The sequence below is a fragment of the Macaca thibetana genome, chromosome 1 (genome assembly GCF_024542745.1).
Source record: "Macaca thibetana thibetana isolate TM-01 chromosome 1, ASM2454274v1, whole genome shotgun sequence".
NCBI lineage: Eukaryota > Metazoa > Chordata > Mammalia > Primates > Cercopithecidae > Macaca > Macaca thibetana.
This window is the reverse complement of record NC_065578.1, coordinates 37,877,799-37,901,763: the sequence shown is the minus strand read 5'-3', so window position 1 is coordinate 37,901,763 and position 23,965 is coordinate 37,877,799. Positions and strand designations below refer to the sequence as shown.

At 41.7% G+C, this 23,965-nt stretch overlaps 3 protein-coding genes across 7 annotated transcripts in view; 1 reads left to right on the top strand and 2 right to left on the bottom strand.

Annotated features, from left to right (window-relative positions):
- Positions 1 to 23,965, bottom strand: part of NDUFS5 (NADH:ubiquinone oxidoreductase subunit S5) — a 1,192,795-nt gene that overhangs the window by 184,984 nt on the left and 983,846 nt on the right. The window contains exon 1 of one of the 5 annotated variants that reach the window (XM_050800987.1): positions 419 to 440. The exons of the other annotated variants lie outside the window; for them this stretch is intronic. Coding sequence (XP_050656944.1) covers positions 419 to 425 — 7 coding nt within the window. The 5' untranslated portion in view covers positions 426 to 440. Of the gene's footprint in view, positions 1 to 418; positions 441 to 23,965 lie in introns of those variants that run through there. 5 annotated transcript variants of the gene reach the window in all.
- The window catches only part of AKIRIN1 (akirin 1), a 1,026,732-nt gene that overhangs the window by 153,817 nt on the left and 848,950 nt on the right, over positions 1 to 23,965 (bottom strand). The window lies entirely within an intron of this gene.
- On the top strand, positions 1,059 to 21,765 carry RRAGC (Ras related GTP binding C). The gene is made up of 7 exons (XM_050799739.1): positions 1,059 to 1,383; positions 3,715 to 3,918; positions 4,885 to 5,084; positions 8,309 to 8,423; positions 9,041 to 9,183; positions 14,965 to 15,113; positions 20,244 to 21,765. Exons 1-7 carry the CDS (start codon positions 1,147 to 1,149, stop codon positions 20,393 to 20,395), a joined length of 1,200 nt encoding a protein of 399 aa, XP_050655696.1. The 5' UTR covers positions 1,059 to 1,146; the 3' UTR covers positions 20,396 to 21,765.

The following is a 23,965-nucleotide window of genomic DNA, read 5'->3' as shown; positions in this document are numbered from 1 at the left end:
AGGGCTGTGCTTTAAGAGGATCCTCTTGTCAAAGTTCCAGTTCTAGAGCCTGATTGTCAAAGATAAAAATTCCTCTAGATTTCTCGGACATACTTGGTGACAAGCATTTGCTTTTGTTTGCTTTCATTATTCAATACTTTGATCTCTAATCTGAACGAGGTCATAGAAGAGGCAGTGTTCTATGGGGGATGGAATTCCTGGAGTAGACTTTGACAAGGCGGGAAGGAGGGCAAATTGAGTCCCGTTGGGTTTGAAGTGGCAGCAGTATCCACTATCGGAGACTTACTGAAGAAAGAAGGTAAGATGTTTTAGCTTGGCTGCATCTGCTTTCCTATCAGGGTCCAGCTACCTGCTAGAACAAAGTCACGGTGACCCGTGACTCTGCCCTGGTTGAGGTTTGCCCTCAGTGTGGCTGGCTCCCCCATACCTTTCTTTGCACATCCCAATCTATCCATCCACCTAGATCTGCTCAGACGCTTTCTCATCCAACTCCCGAGCATTATTTATCCGTGACCTTCCCACATAATATTTCGTAGCGAGGTTACTTACGCAGAGGTCCGATCTCTCTGTTCATCTTCAAGCAACCTGAGGGCAGGCAGGGTCCGAGTCGGATCCAGTTCTGTGCCCCTTGGTAGGTACCCAGGACACGGCAGGCATCAACAAATATCGGTTGGGAAAGTACAGTTGCAGGATGAGGATAATCAATTCTTCCCTCAAATGCCGGGAGAGCATCTCCATAGCGGTGCTCTGGGAGCCCGGAAGAAGGCAGGGGAGCAGTGCGGACAGCGGTGCATGCGGGCCGGGGCGGAGGGCTGAGGGCCCGATCACAGGCAAGAGGCGCGGCCGAGCCGCCCTCCTCGTGACTCCTCCTCCCCCCTCCGCGGCTGCTAGTCAGGTGATTCCGGCACGTGACGGGGCACCACCTACCCTGCTGCTCTCGAGTGGCAGCTCGGACGGCCAATGAGCGGCTGGACTTCGGCTCGGGCCCTATGAGAGCCAGGCTCTGGGGGGCGGGCCGGACGGTGGCGGCTGCCGGGGGCGGCGGCGGTGGCGGTGGCGGCGGCGGCGGAGGCGGACTGGGGAGGCGGCGGCCTGGCTCGGCCTGGCCTGGCCTGTCAGGGCGCGGGCGGCGGCGGCTCCAGCACCATGTCCCTGCAGTACGGGGCGGAGGAGACGCCCCTCGCCGGCAGTTACGGCGCGGCCGATTCGTTTCCAAAGGACTTCGGCTACGGCGTGGAGGAGGAGGAAGAGGAGGCGGCGGCGGCGGGCGGCGGGGTTGGGGCAGGGGCAGGCGGAGGCTGTGGCCCGGGGGGCGCTGACAGCTCTAAGCCGAGGATTCTGCTCATGGGACTCCGGCGCAGCGGCAAGTCCTCCATCCAGAAGGTGAGCGGGGCTGCGCCCTGTCCCCCGCCCCCTCTCCGGAGCTCAGGTGGCCGGTAGCGGGGACGCCCGGGAGGGCGGCGGCCGGGGCCCGCCTGCGCTCCGTCCCTCCGCACTTTCTCTTCCACTCTTGCGAGCGCACAGGCGCGGCCCGTGCTGGGACCCCGACCTCTGCGTCCACGCCCAAGTCAGCTGAGGCCAAGTGGAGCGCTGAAGGCGAAACTGGCTGCAGGGAGGCAGGTGCCCGGTGGCACCGCCCAAGACCTCCGCCCCCTGGGACCCAGCTCCTGTGTCATTTACGAAACTGAGACGCACTCTCCAGTTCTCACTTGGAGAACTTCGTGGACTCCCTCCCCTGGCCCGTTTTGATTTGCTCTCACTTCAGGTGACCTGAGTGTGCAGGGATTCCCAGCAGAGCCCCAGGGAGCAGCGTCAGAAAGAGTTGTGACTAAGACACTGGGCGTTGTAATTCTCGCTACTGATGTGAAGAAGAGACTTCGCTGTAACATTACTGGGAGTTGGGTAGTGAGATTGCACCCATTTCAGTAGTTGTGGCCTGGTGAATGTAATTACTGGTGATATTACCCTCTGTAGGGGTGTGTTTATAAAAATCTGACACTTTGAGAATATTTTGCAGACCTAGTTTGCTTGTTTTCACTTTTGGGCTTTCGTGAACAAATGAAGGGCTGTACACGTTTGTTTGTTTATGTTTTTGAGACGGAGTCTCGCTTCGTCGCCCAGGCTGGAGAATGCAGTGGCGCAATCTCGGTTAAGTGCAACCTCCACCTCCTGGGTTCAAGCGGTTATCCCGGCCTCAGCCTCCCGAGTAGCTGGGATTTCAGGCGCGCGCCACCACACCCTGCTAATTATTGTATTTTTAGTAGAGACGGGGTTTCACCATGTTGGCCAGGGTCGTCTCGAACTGCTGACCTCAAGTGATCGTCCTCAGCCTCCCAAAGTGCTGGGATCACAGGCGTGAGCCACCATGCCGGCCTACACTGTTTAGTAAGGGTTAAATAAAGGCAAGATTGACTTCCAGCATCAGCCAAACCCATTACACGCGGAGTGAGCTGGTAATGAAACTAGTATCAGCAGGCATCTGGTCTTTTCACCTCTCCACTCTGTTGCAAAGGCCTATCCGCAATAAATCTGTGATTTTTCTTTCTTTCTTTCTGAATCTGTGATATTTTGTAGATGGGATCTTTTTAAAGAGCAGCGTTCTTCCAGATTTCTTGGAGTACTGTGTTTTATTTACCTTGATTTTCACCTCTACAGCAAAACTTGGGTACGTTGACTGTAGGTTTTTAGCAAACTAATTTTAGTTATTCACATTTGTTACTGAGAAAACCTTGAGAGTAGTTGTTCATTTTTCTCTTCTAGAAAGTAAGTTAGAGGCAAAGTAGTTTTATGTTAGGACTGTGTAGGTTGTGATTATTGTGAATTTTTTATTTTTTATTTTTTTGTTATGGAGTCTTGCTCGTTGCCCAGGCTGGAGGGCAGTGGTGTGATTTCCACTCACTGCAACCTCCACCTCCTGGGTTCAAGCGGTTCTCCTGCCTCAGCTTCCCGAGTAGCTGGGACTACAGGCTTGCACCACCACCCCCGACTACTTTTGGTATATTTAGTGGAGATGGGGTTTCACCACGTTGGTCAGGCTGGTCTCGAACTTCTGACCTCAAGTGATCCGCCCACCTCGGCCTCCTAAAGTGCTGGGATTACAGGTGTGAACCACCAAACTGGGCCGATTATTGTGATTCTTAACAAATGCCTTTATGTTTCTTTTCTCATGGGAGCTATCTTTTCCCTGTCAGTCCCCGTGGCCTCCCGCTGGACGTTTTCACTTTCTTCTTGGTATAGTCACTGCCCTTCTTAGACTGCAAAGTCAGTGAGGGCAGAGTCCAGTCTGTTTCACTTTTTAAATTACTCCTCAGAGCCTGAGGTAGGCATTTAAGTAATGTTTGAATAAAACAGACTTCTTAAGCTTTAGCTGTAAGGCTTTCATAATCTTAAAGCAGATTTTGACAGAATTAACGTTAACTTTCTCCCAGAAAAGCTAATGGAGGTGATAAAGATTCCTGCTGTTAGAACTGAGTACAGTGCATAGAACATAGAAAAGATTCAGCTCCAAAATAGATTTAATTGAAATTAATTTGGTGTCTTCTTTTGTCGAAAATAAAGGGATAGTGAATACCAATGGATTCACCCTTCAGTTTCTACTTTTCAAATTTTTTTTTTTGCTATGGGATCAGATGTTTAAATGTTAAACCAGGGTGGAATTTTAAATTTAAAGTCTGAAGTTTAATAGTCATAAAATTGCCCGTTTTCTTTTAACAGGTGGTGTTTCATAAGATGTCACCCAACGAGACCCTGTTTTTGGAAAGTACCAACAAGATTTATAAGGATGACATTTCCAATAGCTCCTTTGTGAATTTCCAGATATGGGATTTTCCTGGGCAAATGGACTTTTTTGACCCAACCTTTGACTATGAGATGATCTTCAGGGGAACAGGAGCATTGATATACGTCATTGACGCACAGGTAGTTAGTAATGTGTTTACTTCTCTTCCCTGGTGGGAAAAAGATGTAGAAACAAAGGAAAGTTGTTTATCTTCTTTGTCCTGTGCTTGCAGCTTATTTCTTTGGCAGTAGATTCCCTAACAGTGTAAGAGATGCAGTTGCAGAGGTGCTTTGGGAGCAGACATGCCATTGTGCAGGTACAGAGTATCAGATGATTAGGAAATGTGGTTTACATCCTTGAGTCCTAGTTCATGAGCAGCTAACATTGGCTTTCCACTTTTATTGGTTAATGGTAGATGTTGCTATATTTTATAATAGTGGCGTCATTCCCTGAAAAGATCCCATCTCATAACATAAAGAAGAATATGAGAACTGAGTCAGTAGATATTAGAGTGAATAGTTTACTTAATTGTCAGAACTGAGCTTAGCTCATCAAGCATTTATGGAGGGCCTAGCATGTGGCAGTCAGTGAGATGAATGGGGCAAGTCCCTATCCTTTAAGAAGCTTACTTTTTATAAGCTTAAGCATTAGTTAAGAATGCTTTCTGAGTGATAGGCTGTACAGAGGGTGCCTTCACATACAGGATCTAATTAATTTAATCTTCACAATATGGTTAGGTATTGTAATTCTGATCTTACAGATGAGTAAACTGAGATCAGAGTTTAATCAACTTGCTTAGAGTGACACACTGAATAAATGGCAGAGCTGGGATTACTTAAAAAATTATGTTGGAAAGAAATGTTCATTTCCTTTTTCCTTAAATTAGTATTAAAAATTACAAGCATTAACTTGGTAATTGAATTTTTTTATGTTGAGACAATTGAAGAGTTATTTAGTAGTATAGTTAATATATTTGAATGTTTGAATATGGATGATAATTAGGGTAGTATTTTCTGTGGTTGGGGAAAGAGGTGGTTTGAGGCTTTAACTCATTACTTGACTTTTGTAAGATTTCTTTTAAAAAAATATTTTGTTCTGACTTACAGGATGACTACATGGAGGCTTTAACAAGACTTCACATTACTGTTTCTAAAGCCTACAAAGTTAACCCAGACATGAATTTTGAGGTTTTTATTCACAAAGTTGATGGTCTGTCTGATGATCACAAAATAGAAACACAGAGGGATATTCATCAAAGGGCCAATGATGACCTTGCAGATGCTGGGCTAGAAAAACTCCATCTTAGGTAACAACATGTGTGTTTGATATGAGAGCCCTGAACAATGTGTAAATGTATTCCCATCTCTGTCATTAAAAACACCATAGGTTTCTGCTACCTGTGTGCCCTTTGCCTCATCTTTTATGTTTTTGATCTCTTTGTTGAATTCCAAGCTGTCTGGGGAGCCTGATATTGAGAAATTACTTTACCCACTTTTTGCATTTTCCTGGAGATTGAAGTCATGTGAAGTGTTTCCACTGGTGCTTTTCCAAATGCATCTCAAGAGACTGGAGTCAGGCTGTTTCTTCATGGCATAAATCTGCTTTGGGACTCCTTCCTCTTGGTTTCATTACTTCTCCCCGCCTTGCATCAGTGAAGTGAAACTGTCACATTTGTTGTAGAAGTCTTTAGCTTGAGTGTTAGACAGTATCTTTCTTAGTAGGAATGGCCTTATAAAGAGAGTGCACTTTCAAATCTGGACTGACTCTTTATTTTTCATTTTTTTTTTTCCTGCTGGCTGCCTTCCACCTCCCCGCTGGACTGACTCTAATATATCTTAGCTTTTAAAACACTTTATACTTTTATGAATCTCTGAAGTTTGGCTTAGGTGGGTTTATCTTATAAATGTGCATAAGGCTGCTATTAAATTTAGAGGACTATTGGTTTGTAACTACTATTACAAATCATTAAATAATACCTACTAGATAGGATTGATTTGTTGTATATGCATTCTACAAGTGTATGAGGAATATTTTTGTACATCTTATTTTATTTGGTGATATAGGTAGAAATGAGTATTAAAAAGTACCCAAGAAAATGTTCTCTTGATGATAGAAGTAGCTTAAAGGGGGAGCAGGGGAGAGAGATAGCAAGTTATTTCTCTGTCCCTCTTCTATTGTTGTGACTTCCTTATGGGCTCAAGCTAACCGCTATCCCTTCCTTTAATATTCCCTGGGTCTCAGGCTCCTTGATCTTTCAGTTATTCTTCTAGGAAACCATGTAGAAAAGTCTCATTGACCTCTAGTTTGCCTGGATTAAATTTCTAAAAAATTTGAAAGTAATTCATGGTTAAAAAAATAAAAATTCAGCAGTGTTTGTAGGAGAAAATGAAAGTGGTTCTCCATAAAAATTCCATCTTATTTTTCTGGGAATCCACTGCTAATAGTTTTTACCTGGATTTTGAGCTGTTCTTGTCCTGTGTTCCCCAGTGCTCCATGGGGATCCTTCTGATTCTCTTTACTCCTTGTCTGTGTTCCTTTCCAGGGCATCCCACCTCAGTGGTACATGCCATTCCTTTCCTCAGTACCATGTAGGGTCCTAGACCTTGTTAACTTCAGTAGAGTTGCATCAGGCTTTTATTTAGGCCAGGCACAGTGGCTCATGCCTATAATCCCAGCACTTTGGGAGGCTGAGGCAGGTGGATCACTTGAGGCCGGGAGTTTGAGACCAGCCTGGCCAACATGGTGAAACCCCGTCTCTACTAAAAATACAAAAATTAGCTGGGCATTGTGATGTGTGCCTGTTATCCCAGCTACTGGAGAGTCTGAGGGAGGAGAATCACTTGAACCCAGGAGGTGGAGGTTGCAGTGAACCAAGATCGCGCCACTGGATTCCAGCCTGGGCGACAGAGCAAGACTCTGCCTCAAAAAAAAAAAAAAAGGCTTTTAGTTAGTACTAGCAGTCCTATGGATGAAGCTCCTTTTCATTTCCAGTTTCTAGAAACTCAGCTTACTAAAATGCCCTGTGACTTGCAGGTTCTCCCTGTCCCCATCTACCTCAAGCCTCAAAGGTGTAGGACATTCTTACTTTGCTCGCCTTTTGGCCTACAGGAAACACTAAAATATTCCTTTCTCCCTAGGACCTATAGGGTCATCTTGGCCTTACCTGTTCTAGTGCTCTTACATCTAGATTAGACCCCTGTCTTGCTAGATTACGTTCTTAGGTCAGCTCCTTGAAAGGAATTTTTTTTTTTTTTGAGATGGAGTTTCGCTCTTGTTGCCCAGGCGGGAGTGCAATGGTGCTATCTCGGCTCACCACAACCTCTGCCTCCCTGGTTCAAGCAATTCTCCTGCCTCAGCCTCCCAAGTAACTGGGATTACAGGCATGCGCCACCACGCCCGGCTAATTTTTTGTATTTTTACTAGAGACGGGGTTTCTCCATGTTGGTCCGGCTGATCTCGAACTTCCAACCTCAAGTGATCCGCCGGCCTCGGCCTCCCAAAGTGCTGAGATTACAGGCATGAGCCACCGCGCCCAGCTGAAAGTATCTTTAAATTATCTATAAAGTAGTATACACAGTTCTGTGTCTCTGATGTTGTAATATATATACGTATAAATGTGTGGTGGATGCGACTATATAATGAAGATTATACTCCCTGAGCTATAAAGCAGGTAGAATTGTCGACAGTGTTTAAATTGTTAAAGGCTTCCCTCTCAAATACATGTTTTATTGAATCTACATGTGTTACTTTTCCACCGTAAGTCCTTTTAGGCCTCCAGACTCCTGTAGATTCCTCCATTCGCTGTAGAGTCCTGACTCCCATCCTCTTTAATAGGTTCTTTACATAAATTCTAAACACCAGTTGTGCTCATTTGTTTATTCAACAGATACTTATGAGCACTGTTCAGGGAAGTGGGCTTTCTGCTAGGAGCACGACTGATAAAATCTCTTTCCCCTGGAACTTACATTTTCAGTGACATAGCTCAGAAGCACCTAAATGAATGTATAGTATCGTTTTAAGTACTTACCAATGGTGTGAAGAAAAACAAATTAGGGGAAAGGGGTTGAAAGCATTGGGTACAGGAGTGCTATTTTAGGTAGGCTGGTCTGGAAAGAACTTTTTGAGGTGACGTTTTAGTAGAAACCTGAATTATATTCTTATTTAATATATGTCACATAACTCTTCTAGCTTTCTCGGTTTTTAATCTTATTTTTGGTCTCAGTTATGTGCTTAAAAAAAGCTTTTTGGATCAGATTGCAAAGACTTCAGTGAATACTGGAGTTTATGTACCTGAAAATCCTTTTGTCAGTACTACTTCAGTTGCCCTCTGTGTAAATCCAGTAGAGAGATGAAGCCAGGTGGGAAAGTGTATTTGTCATCTTGAGTAATGGGCATGGTAGACAAGATAAAGAGGCTTTATTGAACTTACTGAAATCAAATGTTAAGAAACTTAAAATTTTATGTATTATAATAGTTGTCACAGAACATAAGGTATTTTTCAAATTAATCAAGCTATGTTGTGTTTTTCAGCTTTTATCTGACTAGTATCTATGACCATTCAATATTTGAAGCCTTTAGTAAGGTGGTACAGAAACTCATTCCACAACTGCCGACCTTGGAAAACCTATTAAATATCTTTATATCAGTAAGTGAGCAATTTATATTTAATTCACTGCAGCTTCTGATTGCATTTTTGTGAATATATTTGTGTTTTCAAATTTTCCAAAAAAGTCTTGAATTAATCTGAATCAAGTAGAAAGATTAATGACTTGCTTGACATGTAAAATAAATAACATAAAGTATTACTCAAGTTATTTTCTGAATTCTTAAATAGATGTTGATGTCAAAGTGTAATTCTTTTATGCTTTGTAAATTCCCACATAATGCCTTTCTTGATAGCAAGGTGATTCAAATCAGAGATGGGTTATATTAATAAGAGGATTATTGAAAATGTAGCATTGCTTGATTTTTAGAGATTTTTGTTAAATTTTTTATGATGTCTTAGAAAATAATTCATTTGAGTAAAGAGGAAGAAGAACATTTGACTCATGAAATTATGTCAGTAAATCAGAGTAGAGAAATAATTCCACTTTCATTCTTTGGATAATAGAAGTGTCTCTCAAGCAAGTGCTATTTGTTTTTTGGTATGGGTTATAGAATTAAAAATGGCCTTGGATGTTATTCAGTAATTCAAGATCTTTAATCCATTGTAAATTGTGATTCTTAAAAAATACTGAACAGTTTCCCATTTGTTTTTCCAAGAATTCAGGTATTGAAAAAGCTTTTCTCTTTGATGTTGTCAGCAAAATCTACATTGCAACAGACAGTTCCCCTGTGGATATGCAGTCTTACGAACTTTGCTGTGACATGATCGATGTTGTAATTGATGTTTCTTGTATATATGGGTAAGTTATATACATATTCCTGCAATATCTCAGACAGGCAGAAAACTATTAACTTGATTTGTCCGGAAGACTAATTTCTGAGGCCTCTGGCAAGTAGTACTACATGAACTGGGATTGTTCTGACCATAGTGCTTTAACTTGGAGCATGATTTTTCTGGAAGTGGGCTGCTGGGTCTTACTTCTTCAGAGAATGGCTAAGAAAAGTTGGAAAGCATGACTAGAACTGGACTTGTTTATCACTGCAAGTTTCTCCCACTGTTGTGGGAATGGGGGAGGGTTGCACAGTGTCTTCTCACTACTGGAACTTAGCTAGATTGAAAAGCTAGATTAATTTATTTAAAATGGTGTGAATAACAAAGTAAGTTCTGGTTCCTGATTTAACCTCAGGCTTTGTGGAATTAGGGATTCTTAATATTTCAGAGAGCAAAGAAAGTAATTAGAATTTTGGATGCTGGAAGAACTTTTAAAAATCTGACCCATATATACAAGTTTCCAAAATAAATCTCTAAAATTTGAGCTCTTCCTTTATGTAAATTTGCCAAACTCTATATAGAAATTTATGAAAGCCAGCCAGCAAGTGATTTTGTAGGATAGGCCAGAGGACTAGTGAAAACTTTGGAGAATTACTGGCTTTTCAAAAGCTGATAATGGCCAGGTGTGGTGGCTTGTGCCCATAATCCCAGATGTTTGAAAGGCTGGCGTGAGAGGATCACTTGAGGCCGGGAGTTGGAGACCAGTCTGGGCAACACAGACCCCAGCCTTACCAAAAAAAAAAAAAAAAAGAGCTAACAACATTCTGTGCACTCTCTGACTTCCTAGATTCCCCTGGTATGTTAACATCGGCACTCTCAAGTTGCTTTTCAGATGCTTTAGCATTATCTTTACTTTCTACTACCTGTGTCTTCTCTCTGCTCCATCTAGTCTAAATGTCTCTTTCACCTCTGACTCTGCCCTTCAGTTTGGTCTTTTGCCTAATTTTTCCGTGTCCTTCTCCAGCTGCCTCTGAGTAGGAGAGTACATTTGTCTTACCTATTCTATATCTGTCCATCTATTCCTTTAACTTTTGTGATTATATGCTCTCTTTTGTTATTTATTTATGAGATGGAGTCTTGCTCTGTTGCCCAGGCTGGAGTGTGGTGGCGCGGTATCAGCTCACTGCAAGCTCTGCCTCCCAGGTTCACACCATTCTCCTGCCTCAGCCTCCTGAGTAGCTGGGACTACAGGTGCCCGCCACAATGCCCAGCTAATTTTTTATATTTTTAGTAGAGACGGGATTTCACCATGTTAACCAGGATAGTCTCTTATCTCCTGACCTTGTGATCTGCCCACCTTGGCCTCCCAAAGTGCTGGGATTACAGGCGTGAGCCACTGTGCCCGGCCCTTTTTTTTTTTTTTTTTTTGAGAGAAACAGAGTCTTGCTCTGTTGCCCAGGATGGAGTGTAATGGTGAGATCTCAGCGCACTGCAATCTCCTCCTCCTGGGTTCAAACGATTCTCCTGCGTCAGCTTCCTGAGTAGCTGGGATTATAGGTGCCTGCCACCACACCTGGCTAATTTTTTATATTTTTGGTAGAGATGGGTTTCACCATGTTGGCCAGGCTGGTCTTGAACTCCTGACCTCATGATCCACCTGCCTTGGCCTCCCAAAGCGCTGGGATTACTGGCGTGAGCCACCGTGCCCGGCTTGTTTTAATTCTTTACATAATGAAAATGAGGCATTGTCCGTTTATTATATTTTTTAGGAAAGTTTCATATTTCCCATTTCTGATTTAAAAAATGGATGAGTAGAACGTTTGGTTTTTATTTAAAACAAATCAAAATTTCGTAAACCAACTTTTTTATAATATAAAAATCAAATTTAGCTGTGAAATTTATTTTCAGTGTTAGATACATTTTATTTATTTTATTTATTTTTTTGAGACAGTCTCGCTCTTGTCGTCCAGGCTGGAGTGCAGTGGTGCGATCTCGGCTCACTGCAACCTCTGCCTCCCAGATTCAAGCAGTTCTCCTGCCTCAGCCTCCCGAGTAGCTGGGATTACAGGGTGCACCACCACGCCCGGATGATTTTGTATTTTTAGTAGAGACAGGGTTTTACCGTGTTGGCCAGGCTGGTCTCGAACTCCTGGCCTCAGGTGATCCACCTGCCTCAGCCTCCCAAAGTGCTGGGATTATAGGCATGAGCCACCGCTCCCAGCCAATACATTTTAAAATACCTTATACATAATAAAGTACATTATATTAGCTGGGTGTGGTAGTGTGCACCTGTAGTCCTAGCTAAACTTGGGGGATTAAGCAGGAGGATGAGGCAGGAGAATTGCTTGATCCCAGGAGTTCCAGGCTGCAATGAGCTATGATTACATCACTGCAGTCCAGCCACAGGTCACTGCAGCCTCTACCTCCTGGACTCAAGTGATCCTCGCACCTCAGCCTCCTGAGTAGCTGGGACTAGAGCCACACACCACACCATACCCAGCTAACTTTTTTTTTTTTTTTTTGAGACATGGTCTGTCACTAAGGCTGAATTGTAGTGGCACAATCACGGCTCATTGCAGCCTCCGCCTCCCAGGCTCAAGTGATCCTCCTGACTACAGGCGTGTGCCATCATGCCTGGCTGATTTTTGATTTTTGTAGAGATGGGGTCTCACTATGTTGCCCAGGCTGATCTTGAATTCCGGGACTCAAGTGAATCTCCTGCCTCGGTCTCCCAAAGTGCTGGGATTACAAGTGTGAACCCTTGCACCTGGCCTTTTTTTTTTTTAAGTTTAATATTTTGTAGAGACAGGGTCTCATAGTGTTGCCCAGGCTGGTATTGAACTCCTGGCCTCAAGCAGTATTCCGCCTTGGTCTCCCAAAATGCTGGGATTATAGGCATGAGCCACCACTCTTGGCCTGCCTTGGCATTATTTTGACTAAGATTCAGATAAGCATATTTTCCTAATAGTCTTAAAAACTTAAAACAGATAAATGTAGAAAGCAGATCTTTTGCTTTACAGATTCTGAGTAAGCATTTTATGGTCATTAACATATTTTTATTCTTAATTTTATTAATCACAGCCAAATCAAGTCGCGCTAATCTCCAGACTTTGAATAGAATGTGCCTTTCTTATTTCTTTCTCGTGTTAGTGTGTGATTCAAGATCGTATGCTGGCTTGACATTAGGAACTTTATAGTTTCTTACAGTTGCTGGCTGTGGGTACTGGTTTAGGGAATCATCTTCAGGGTTGTCTGTGTTGGAACCTGTTGTCAGAGTTAGTTCTTGTTCTCACTTTCCATGTGGCACAGAAAAAGATCTGCATGGGACATCTTAACTATAAGCTGAGAACATGTAGCACTTATAACTTCCTCTTCTCCAATTAGAAGGAAGTTGTTTTCTTCTATACTCTTAAAAGCAAATGACACTAATTTCCCCTCCACTCTGCCTTCCCAAATTAACTTTATATTAGTTAAGGTACTGGAAACTGCATGGAATTGAGTTAAAAACCCTAAGTTTGAGTCCTGACTTTGCCAGGAGATCACTTGATTTTTAATGAACTTCAGTTCCTACCCTTTTTTTTTTTTTTTGAGATAGGGTCTCACTCTGTTGCCCAAGCTGGAGTGCAGTAGTGTGAACACAGCTCACTGCAGCCTCGACCTCCTGGGCTCAAGCTGTCCTCCAGCCTCCTGTGTAGCCGGGAGCACAGGCGTGTGCCGCCATACCTGGCTAACTTTTGGATATTCTTGTAGAGATGGAGTCTCACTTTGTTGCCCAGACTGGTTTTGAACTCCAGGGCCAAAGTGATCCTCCTTGGCCTCCCAAAGTGTTGGGATTACAGGCGTATGCCATGTGCCTGGCCTCTGTATCTTTTCAATGGGCATAGTCTTCTTTGTATTTATGTAGTTTACTTTCGCTTGTTGCAGAAAGGACATAATGTGGTTAAATAGGGCTATAGTAATAATTTGTGTCCTCAGAGTTGTTGTGAGGATCAAAGAAATGTATAAGAAGGTTAACTGCAAGGTTCAGAATAGTAAAAATAAGCCCCCACTTCGTGAAAAAAAAAAAAAACACTGAAAATATAGAGAAATGAAAATAGGAGTAAAGAGCCAGTATTCAGGTCAACTACTAACAACTGTTTTAGTGTTATTTCTGTCACCTTAAAATTGTGTGTGTGTGTATGTGTGTTCTTGTGTTGCCCAGGCTGGTCTCGAACTCCAAAGCTCAAGTGTTCCCCTCCCACCTCAGCCTCTCAAAGTGCTGGGATTACAGGCATGACCCACCATGCAGACCCCAAATTTTGTTTGACATTATGCTCATGCTACCATATGAGAACATAAATTGTGAGGCTTGGAATAGTTTAAAAAATAAGCCTCACCCCTATTCATTAAAAACTGCATGGAAAATATAGAAAAGTGAAAATAGGAGAAAAAAGATACATTGTTTTGCTATCAAAGAAAAAGTTTCACTCTTGTTGCCCAGGTTGGAGTGCAGTGGCACAGTCTCGGCTCACTGCAACCTCTGCCTCTTGGGTTCAAGTGATTCTCCTGCCTTAGCCTCCCGAGTCGCTGGGACTACAGGTGTGCGCCACCATGCCTGGCTAATGGATTTTTTTTTTTTTTTTGTATTTTTTAGTAGAGATGGGATTTCACCATGTTGGCCAGGCAAGTCTTGAACTCCTGATCTCAGATGATCGGCCCACCTCAACCTCCCAGAGTGCTGGGATTACAGGCATGAGCCATTGTGCCCAGCCGACATTTTCTTTTTAGTGTTATTTCCCTCACCTTTTTTGTTTTTGAAGGCAAATACTTTTAAAAAAGCATTTTTGACAACTCTTAATTCCTAACAATAGCTAGATAACCTTTAGATTTTTATAGGCAAGTACATCAGAAAAGACTCTGAGTCCATATCTTTTTTTAAAAGTTGTTAATTTTGGCCGGGCGCGGTGGCTCAAGCCTGTAATCCCAGCACTTTGGGAGGCCGAGACGGGCGGATCACGAGGTCAGGAGATCGAGACCATCCTGGCTAACACGGTGAAACCCCGTCTCTATTAAGAAATACAAAAAACTAGCCGGGCGAGGTGGCGGGCGCCTGTAGTCCCAGCTACTCGGGAAGCTGAGGCCGGAGAATGGCGTAAACCCGGGAGGCGGAGCTTGCAGTGAGCTGAGATCCGGCCACTGCACTCCAGCCTGGGTGACAGAGCGAGACTCCGTCTCAAAAAAAAAAAAAAAAAAAAAAAAAAAAAAGTTGTTAATTTCAACATAGTCCCTACTAGTCTCTAGCTGAGACTCTTCTTGTTTAGTCTTAAGTATTTTCTTGCTTTTGTGAGGAAGCAAAAAATATGTTTTCTGTGAAAATGTGATTGACCTGGCATATAGAATGTGCCTTGAAGGAGCTCATCTAAGTGAGGTGGCAGGTCCCAGAGGGGCCCTGTGACCTGAGGGCAGTGAAGAGAGGAGACACCTCAGCTGGGTTTACGGAACACAGTGTAGGGGGTGAGTAGCTCCACTTAGTGAGATGTTGGTAGTGTTGTCATTTCCCTGGTTAAGATATACATATGTTTGCACCTTTTTCTCCAAATGTCTGGTTATCTATATTAAAGGATGTGTATGGAGTTGTTGTTTTTAATAGGAATCCCTGAGATTCTGTGTTTAGGAACACTATACCTTAACAACACTCTCTCCCAGTATATTTAAGCCAGTATTATTTCCCAGAGACATTTGGGAAACTGGCGGATGTCATTGTGCAAAGTAAATGTGGCGTATGCCTAGATGGGAAACCTGTAATGAATAGTACTTTCTTTTAAAATAGGTTAAAGGAAGATGGAAGTGGAAGTGCTTATGACAAAGAATCTATGGCAATTATCAAGCTGAATAATACAACTGTCCTTTATTTAAAGGAGGTGACTAAATTTTTGGCACTGGTCTGCATTCTAAGGGAAGAAAGCTTTGAACGAAAAGGTAATAGCATTTTAAAAAGCTGTTTTTTATGTTAATTTATTTGCCATAACTTTTCAGGTTCTTGAAAACAAGAGAAAATAATAATTGCAGTGTTAGACAAATAGCTATTAGAAAAAAAAAAGCTCAAACTGCTTTTGTCCCTTCCCTTCCATATATAGATCAGATTTTCTCTTTTCTTTTTTTGATCTTTCATTTTAAATCTAGCCTTTCTGCCTTCACATGCTTTCATTACCTGTTTAACTGAATGCAGTTTGGCTTCCATCTGAACAAGTCTACTGAAACTAGACTTTTATTGTTCATAGTTTAAGTTCTGGGATACATGTGCAGAATGCACGGGTTTGCTACATAGGTGTATACATGCCATGGTGGTTTGCTGCACTCATTGACCCGTCATCTACATTAGGTATTTCTCCTAATGTTATCCCTCCCCCAGCCACCCACCCGCTGACAGGCCCTGGTGTGTGATGTCCTCCTTGCTATGTCCATGTGTTCTCATTGTTCAGCTCCCCACTTATGAGTGAGAACATGCAGTATTTGGTTTTTTTGTTCCTGTATTAGTTTGCTGAGAATGATGGTTTCCAGCTTCATCCATGTCCCTGCAAAGGACATGAACTCATCCTTTTTTATGGCTGCATAATATTCCATGGTGTATATGTGCCACATTTTCTTTATCCAGTTTATCGTTGATGGGCATTTGGGTTGGTTCCAAGTCTTTGCTATTGTGAAGAGTGCTGCAATAAACGTACATGTGCATGTGTCTTTATAGTAGGATGGTTTATAATTCTTTGGGATTGCTGGGTCAAATGGTATTTCTGGTTCTAGATCCTTGAGGAATTGCCACATTGTGTCTTCCACAATGGTTGAAATAATTTACACTGCTACCAACAGTGTAAAAGCATTCCTATTTCTCCACATCCTCTCCAGCATCTGTTGTTTTGTGATTTTTTAATAATTGCCATTCTAACTGGCGTGAGATGGTATCTCATGGTGGTTTTGATTTGGATTTCTCTAATGACCAGTGATGATCGGCTTTTTTTCATATATTTGTTGGCTGCATAAGTGTCTTCTTTAGAGAAGTGGCTGTTCATATCCTTCACCCACTTTTTAATGGGGCTGTTTTTTTTCTTGTAAATTTGTTTAAGTTCCTTGTAGATTCTGGATATTAGCCCTTTGTCAGATGGATAGATTGTAAAAATATTCTCCCATTCTATATGTTGCCTGTTCACTCTGATGGTAGAAACTAGACTTTTAGAAGTTACCAGGTTACCTCCTTGCTGCATTCAGTGGCCTTTTCTTACTCTGCAGCCATTTCATCCTTCTAAGCATGTGATCTTGTCACTCCCTCCTTTCTGAAAACTTTCTTCTCTCTTTGCTTCTCTGAAGCTGAATTCTTGGGATATTTTGTGTGTTTGTTTTCCCGACCACCTCTCCTGTTTCTTCTGGCTGTTTTTTTTTTTCCCTCAGTCCTGTTTGTCAGAGCCAGGTCTTTCTGCTTGCTTATTTTCTAGGTCAGCTCATCAAATACATGGCTTCAGTTAATCTTCTGTATGTGATTGAAAAATTCACATCTCTAGCTATGACTTTGGCTCATGCTCTTGTCCCATGTTTGGAGCTATTAGTAAGACGTTCTTTCTTAAATATTGTGAATGTTACCTTCAACGTCATGTCAATCATTGGTTGACGAGTATTTCTCCTGCTTTGTGACTTTCTTGGCTGTCATACTTCTGTCAGTGGTCACGCGAGTTTCTCCTGTCCGAGCGTAGATATCTTGTAGTTAGGTAATTGTGTGGTGTGATTGCTGAAGGGGCGCTTGCAGATTGCTTCACAGAGGAGATTTTGTGATCTCTTTTTTCTATTCTTCTGTGTTGTTTATATTGAATTTTCACCAAATCTGATCATTTGTTTCTTGGAACTGTTTCTTGGGTTTCCTTTCCATTGTCACTGTCAGTGATTCCACTCCAGGTTCTCATTGCTTCAGGCCAGTGGTGCTGCAGTAGTCTCTTACTTGATAATATTCATGTAGTTGACATATATGTGGAGGGGGTAGTATGTATCATCTTTTATCCCAAAGACAGACTAGTTTTCAGAAAATTTGTATTATTTAACTACTCAAGGATCTACAGTAGCTCTGTTATTTACTGCAACAAGTCCTCCCTCTTATACCTGAGTTTTTAATGGGATAGTTCAGATGTACACAAACTTTTGGGTAAAACAAAACATGTATATGCACCTTTCAACTTAAGAACTAAAATAACAAATACAATTAAAACCTTTTTTTTTTTTTTTGGAGACAGAATCTCACTCCATTGCCCCCACATGATCATAATTCACTGTAGCCTCAAACTCCTGGGCTGAAGAGATCCTCCCACCTCAGCCTCCTGAGTAGCTGGGAGTATAGGCTCATGCTACCATGCTGGCTAATTAAAAAAATTTTTTTTAGAGATAGGATCTCTCTATGTTGCCCAGACTGGTCTTGAACTCGTTGCCTCAAGCAATCCTTTTCCCTCAGTCTCCCAAAGTGCTGGGATTACAGATGAGAGCCAATGGCCTGGCCAGTTGAAGTCTTCTGTGTGTTTTTCTCAATTGAAATCCCTTCCTTTGAGCTATATGTATTTTATTTTTCCTATTTTTTTTTTTACTTCATGTCTATCCTTAAACAATAGAGTATTGTATGAATGATATAAAAATATAAGTAGTCTTCTGCAATTTGCTTGATTCTTTTCGTTCAGGTGGTTTTTGAGATATGTTCAAATTGATGACACATAGTTCTAGTTCATTCCTTTTCACTGCCGTATAGTATTCTATGGGTTGACTATACCACATTTTATTTTCTTGTTGCTGGACATTTGGATTATTTTAAAAATTACAAATCTGTAATAAATGCTCATGAACAAGTTTGCCTTTGCACATGTGGAGAATTTCTCTAGGGTATGCATTTAGGAGTGGAATTTATAAGAGTACATATGTCTTTGACTAATAAAGATATTGCCAAACAGCTCTCCAAAGTGACTTTACCATTTTTACCCCTGGCTGGCACTGGTCTATGGAAGTTCTTATCGCTTCTTATCCTTAGTAACGCTTGGTATTGTCAGACTGTTTAATTATTATCAATCTGGTAGGTGTGAAAGGGTATCTTATTTGATTCTCATTTTTACTTTTTAAATTACTGGTTAGAGCAAGTGTCTTTTCATGGCAAGTACCTTTTCATGGCTATTCAGGTTTCTTCTTTCACATTTTACCTATTCAATGTATATTTATCTTTTTTTGCACTGATTGTTAGCAGTTCCTTATTTTTCTCTATGTTAGTTTATTTTTTTATTTGTGTTTTTATTTTGAGATGGGAGTCCTGCTGTGTTGCTCAGGCTGGTCTTGAACTCCTGAGCTCAAGCAGTCTTCACACCTCAGCCTCTCAAGTAGCTGGGATTACATGTGTGCGTCACTTGTGGCCTGCTCCTAACCATTTTAATCTTAAAAAAATTTTTTTTTAGACCGGGTGTGGTGACTCACACCTGTAATCTCAGTGCTTTGGAAGGCTGAGGTGGGAGGACGCTTGAGCTCAGGAGTTCCACACCAGCTTGGGCAAGATAGCAAGACTCTGCCTCTACCAAAAAATTAAAAAGTTAGTTGGGTGTGGTGGCTCGCACCTGTAGTCCCATCTACTCAGGAGGCTGAGGCATGAGGATTACTTGAGCACAGGAGTTTGAGGTTACAGTGGGGTATGGTTGCACCACTGCACTCCAGCCTGGGTGTCAAAGTGAGACCCTATCTCTAAAAAAAAAAAAAATTAACTTTTGTTTATGGGAATTTTCAGGTGTACATAAAGGTAGGACAGCACAAGGAATCTCTATGCATTCAGCTCCTTGGTTCAGCCCTCATCCACGGACACACTTCAATCATGTTTCCTGGACAGCTTCTCAGTTATTATAGATTATTAAGCTTTTTTATTTTATTGTGGAAACTGTCAAATATGTAAAAAAGTAGAGAAAACAGTATAATAAAAGCCTTTTAATCATTTGCCCAGATTCAGTAGTTATCAAAATTATAGCTAATTGTGTTTCATATTTATACCACTTTCCCTACTAGATTATTTTGAAGCAAAGGCCTGACATGAAATCATTTTGTCTCTACAGGTTTCAGTAGGTATCTCTAAAAGGTAGTGGTTTTTAAAACAATAAACGACAAAATTAACAGTGATTAAATGATATCATCAACTATCTGGCCAGTGTTCAAATTTCCTTGATTGTCTGTTTTACATTTGGCACAGAAATAAATTTTAATGTAGTTGAATTGATCAAAACTTGTCTTTTATAGTTTGTTTCTTTTCTGAGGCTGAAAGTCCACCTTAATTTGGTTGTAACCTACTTATTCAGACCTGATTCTTAGTATTTCCTACCAGGAGTTCTCTGATGTCCCACTCTCCAGTCAGACCGTTTTTTTTCCTGTCTTCCGCCTGTGCTGTGCATTCATTGCCAGGTCCCTGCAGTTTTCTTGTGATTTTGTTCCCCCTTTCTGCCTAATTAAATCGTGTCTGTGTTCCCAAAGTTCTTTCTTGTCCCTGAAGTTTTCAGTTGATTACTTTGCCCTGCACTTGGCTTTTCCTTTGGATTTCCTTCACAGTTGTAGTCAATTTGACACCAGATTGTTTTGGTTTGTTTCTTGTAGTTTGGCTTTATGCCCCAGCTAGCATATCCTCTCTGGAAGGCATGGACCATATCTGCTGTTTCCTTTGACATATTGTACCCTCTATCATGCTGTTCAATAAGTATTTAATGACTTTCATCAAATCAAATATAAATTACTGAAAGATCACACTATGTTCAAGCAGGCCACACAGTGTATTTGAATATTTTACTTTTCTTGAATGTGAATTGAGTGATTTGAAACTTGGATGCCAGAGGTATTAATTTGGCCAAGGTAGTGGTCTAATTGCATTTGTTGTCTAGCAGAATGTTATGATGGTGGATATATGTGATGACCAGCTGTTCTTACGATTGAAAAGGTTGCTATCTAGTTTGGAGGCTTAAGAATTTCCAACCAGTGTTTATCTGAGTTATTTTTGGCTGCAAACCCAAATATAAAATTTCACAATTGACAATTCAGGAGGCGTTCTTTTCTTTTTCCTTCCTGCAGGTTTAATAGACTACAACTTCCACTGTTTCCGAAAAGCTATTCATGAGGTTTTTGAGGTGGGTGTGACTTCTCACAGGAGCTGTGGTCACCAGACTAGTGCCTCCAGTCTGAAAGCGCTGACACACAATGGCACACCACGAAACGCCATCTAGTCTGAATCCCAGCGTCGGGGCTCTGTGCCAGCTTACTCTTCACTCCAGGGTCGGATGCCACGTGCTACAGGACATGAGAGCTGCCGCTTGTGGGAATCTGGTGCCTGTTCCACTAGAGACAAGGGGTAGAGTTTCTCATTTGGATGAAAACCCCTTCAACTGGTGGTGTACAACTGAAGCTACTATTTCTTTTTTGAAAATGGCAAAAAAAAAAAAAAAAAAAAAAAAATTTCTGGAGACCACAGAACTCAAGTGTGTATTTCTCCTCTTTTGGGTCCACTTTACGTAGTTGGGATATTTTGGACCTGGAGTTATATGACACCAGTTACCCCTCCTTACCAGGGAATGTTGCCATCAATTCCAGTTGAAAATAATAGAAAAGACTGAATTTTTATATGCTTCACTTAGGCTTTCATTTGAGTAGACTCTAAAAATCCTGCCTTGCTTAAGTTCTAACACTGCCTCTCAGATTTCAGTTTTGGACATTGCACAACTAAGACCTTTTAAATGCATTTGCTTGCTAACTCAGAAGACACATAGTCTGCAGCAAGACATTCCTGTATTGAAGACATGAGAGAAAATTTTATGCTGCATCAGGTGGAGAGCAAGGCTCAACAGTGGTTGCATTAGTTCCCTCGGAAGTGTTGAAAAAACTTCGAAATGGAAGAAAATTTTTGCACCTATGTTCTGGGTACCAGATATCTGGGTTCTTTCTTCTGCATTAGATAAATGATCATGCTCAGTGTAACAAAGGGAATTAAAAGTTTTTCCCACAGTCCCCTTCTAGGGGAGAAACTCATTATGTCACTGAATTGTTTAGCTTACTTTAATCTTGATATCAGCTTTTACAGACCTTTTATTCTAAGCTATCGAGCTTCTTCATTGCATTTTGTTGACCACAAGTGACCCTAAGGCACTGGGGGACTGTCCACTGGGAGTTGGAGTGAGCACGTGGTGCTGCAACAGGCATTGTTTTACATACTTTGTCTCCAGTATTCTGACACCAAGTGTCAACTGTGGTACTTTCTTTGCCTAGGATATTAATTCATAATTGTTGCTTTTGTTGATGGTTGATACCCTTTCCATTGATTTAAACCTAACACATTATTTCTATTCCACATGCCCAGTAGTCATATTTTCCAAAGCCACTGGACCACTTGAGTACATAAGTGCCACTGTTTAATGCAATATGTATATTCAGGTCTGTAAACCTAACAGTGTGACTTGGAGTGCTTCCTGCAGATGATTCTGACTGTTGAGTATTTACATGGACCATGGTGATATCCAAAAGAAAAATGCTTTTTATATTTATAGATTATTTCATTGAACTATATATGAAATGGGTATCAATAAATGTATTTACTCCAAAATCAGTTTTTCTCCTTCTTGAGGTATGAGAGGGTGGTGGCAGAACATTGGGTTGTCCCACTTTGCCATTTTTTCATCCATTTATTTTGCTGCTTCATGTGGTTAACGTTTTCTTATGTGTCAGAGCTTCAAGTTCTATCCTGATGTGGGAATTTCATGGCCTTGTGTTCAGGTATCTCCCCTGGCCCATTTCTGCTTTAGGGTAGTAAATCTAAGCTCCGGTGAACATGTTTTTGGTTGGGCATTTCATATCTGCAAATCTCACACATGGTGGGCAGTATCCTGGTCCTGGCATCAGTAATGCACTTTATCCAAGCTAGGAAGGAGTGAGGAGATGAGTGAAGTAACACACACTTAAACAATTCTACCAATTCCAGCTTGTTTTCCGTTTTCCTCCAGTAGCTGACATGCTCATGGACTCTTAAATATCTGTTAAATCATTGTTTGTCTATACAAACATTTAGTTAGGTTGGGTCTAATCAGAGAAAAATAGACATTAATTTATCAGTGGGAGGAAGACAGATTGAAAGATCTTTACATTTCATAATTGGACTACTTTAGAAGCTGTTGTAATTCCGAAATGGAAATCACAGAAACAGCTTGAAAAAACTCTTGTGAAACTATCTAATCCTGTCTCCTTTTTCAGATTTTGGAAACAGGTGCAGAGGGATAAGGAGCCGTGTTGAGGCTATAGCTAGGAGGACTGTATAACTTAAATTCCAGATACTGTTGAGAGTGGAAGGGATGCCACTAGTAAGGATGCCTGAGCAGCAGGTGTGAACTGGCACTGTCAAGGGTGCACTAAGGGTGGCCAGCCTCATCATAGATCTAGTTAGTGGCAAAACAGGGCTTGTCCTCCAGGCCTGGCAGCCCAGCGTTGCGTGCCTCTCTTGCAGCCTCCAGCCTTAGGCTCCCATTGGTTAAACGGAGAGAATGCTTCAAGATGTATGTGGTGCGTAGATGCCCAATAAATGTTAGGTTTTCCTATTACTGAAAATTATAAATTCAGTTAGTGATTAAGGAGAAATCCTTAATTGTGAAATAGAAAGTAAATGTGAAAGGAGACAACTCAGGATGAAGAAAACGGGAGAATAAAATGATCAGGGTTTTGCTTGAAATGTTTTGCATCCCAGTAGATGTTGATCTCTACCAGTCTACTTCAAAGAGAACTAGGACAGATGGTTAAAAAAAAACCTTAAAGTCTTAAGCAGCAAGGTATTTTAGCTATTTCCCATACCACCACCTCTCCCATTCACATTCATATATACACATACATATATGTGTGTATATAATGTCTCAATATAGAATGCTGGAGGTATTTGGGAGTTTTGTTAATTTACCTTCTACATCTTGAGTTCTGTGTGGAGAAATGATTTAAAAGGTAAATTCAAGCATTGTTGGAGAAAGCACTGTGTGTGAATTTTAGACTTTGGTAAGGATCTCTGTCCTTTGTTTTGCAAATGCTGAAAGCCCTTCCAGTTATTCAAAAGAGATGATTAATATCATTGTTTTCTGTCTAAGCTAGTAAGTAAGCTAGTAAGTAAGCTAGGTAGTTTAAATGCTCCCGCTGTCCCTCTCATGAGTCCCAAAGGAACATAGTCTGTAAAGGGAATGCGGACAGCAGTTGGGCATAACTGGAGTGTTGTTTGTTTATTTATTTATTTTTTGAGACAAAGTTTCGCTCTTGTCGCCCAGGCTGGAGTGCAATGGTGCGATCTTGGCTCACTGCAACCTTCACTTCCGGGATTCAAGCGATTCTCCTGCCTCAGGCTCCTGAGGAACTGGGATTACAGGCATGTGCCCAGCTAATTTTGTACTTTTTTGGTAGAGACAGGGTTTCTCCATGTTGGCCAGGCTGGTCTCGAACTCCCGAGCTCAGGTGATCCACCCGCCTTGGCCTCCCAAAGTGCTGGGATTACAGGCATGAGCCACCGTGCCAGGCGAGTGTTGTTTGTTAATAGTAGCTTTCCGGAACTGTACATTAGGAGACTTTGGATACAAATAACATCCAAGAAGGACATGAGGGAGGATAGCCAACCACCACTAATTATTTTAGGTGGTTTACATGTATTACCTTGTAATCTTCACAACTCTTTGGGAAGTAGGTGTTACATTCCTGTGCTACAGATGGGGAAATAGATACAGAACAGCTCATTTGTAAAGTGGTGGAGTTAGAATGGGAACCCATGCGGGTTGATTCCA

Bases quoted from the DNA above. Each gene is read 5' to 3' on its own strand.
- RRAGC (XM_050799739.1), top strand. From the start codon at position 1,147: ATGTCCCTGCAGTACGGGGCGGAGGAGACGCCCCTCGCCGGCAGTTAC. The intron at 5,085-8,308 runs GTAACAACATGT...TGTGTTTTTCAG, and splicing joins CTAGAAAAACTCCATCTTAG to CTTTTATCTGACTAGTATCT. The intron at 15,114-20,243 runs GTAATAGCATTT...TCCTTCCTGCAG, and splicing joins AGAAAGCTTTGAACGAAAAG to GTTTAATAGACTACAACTTC.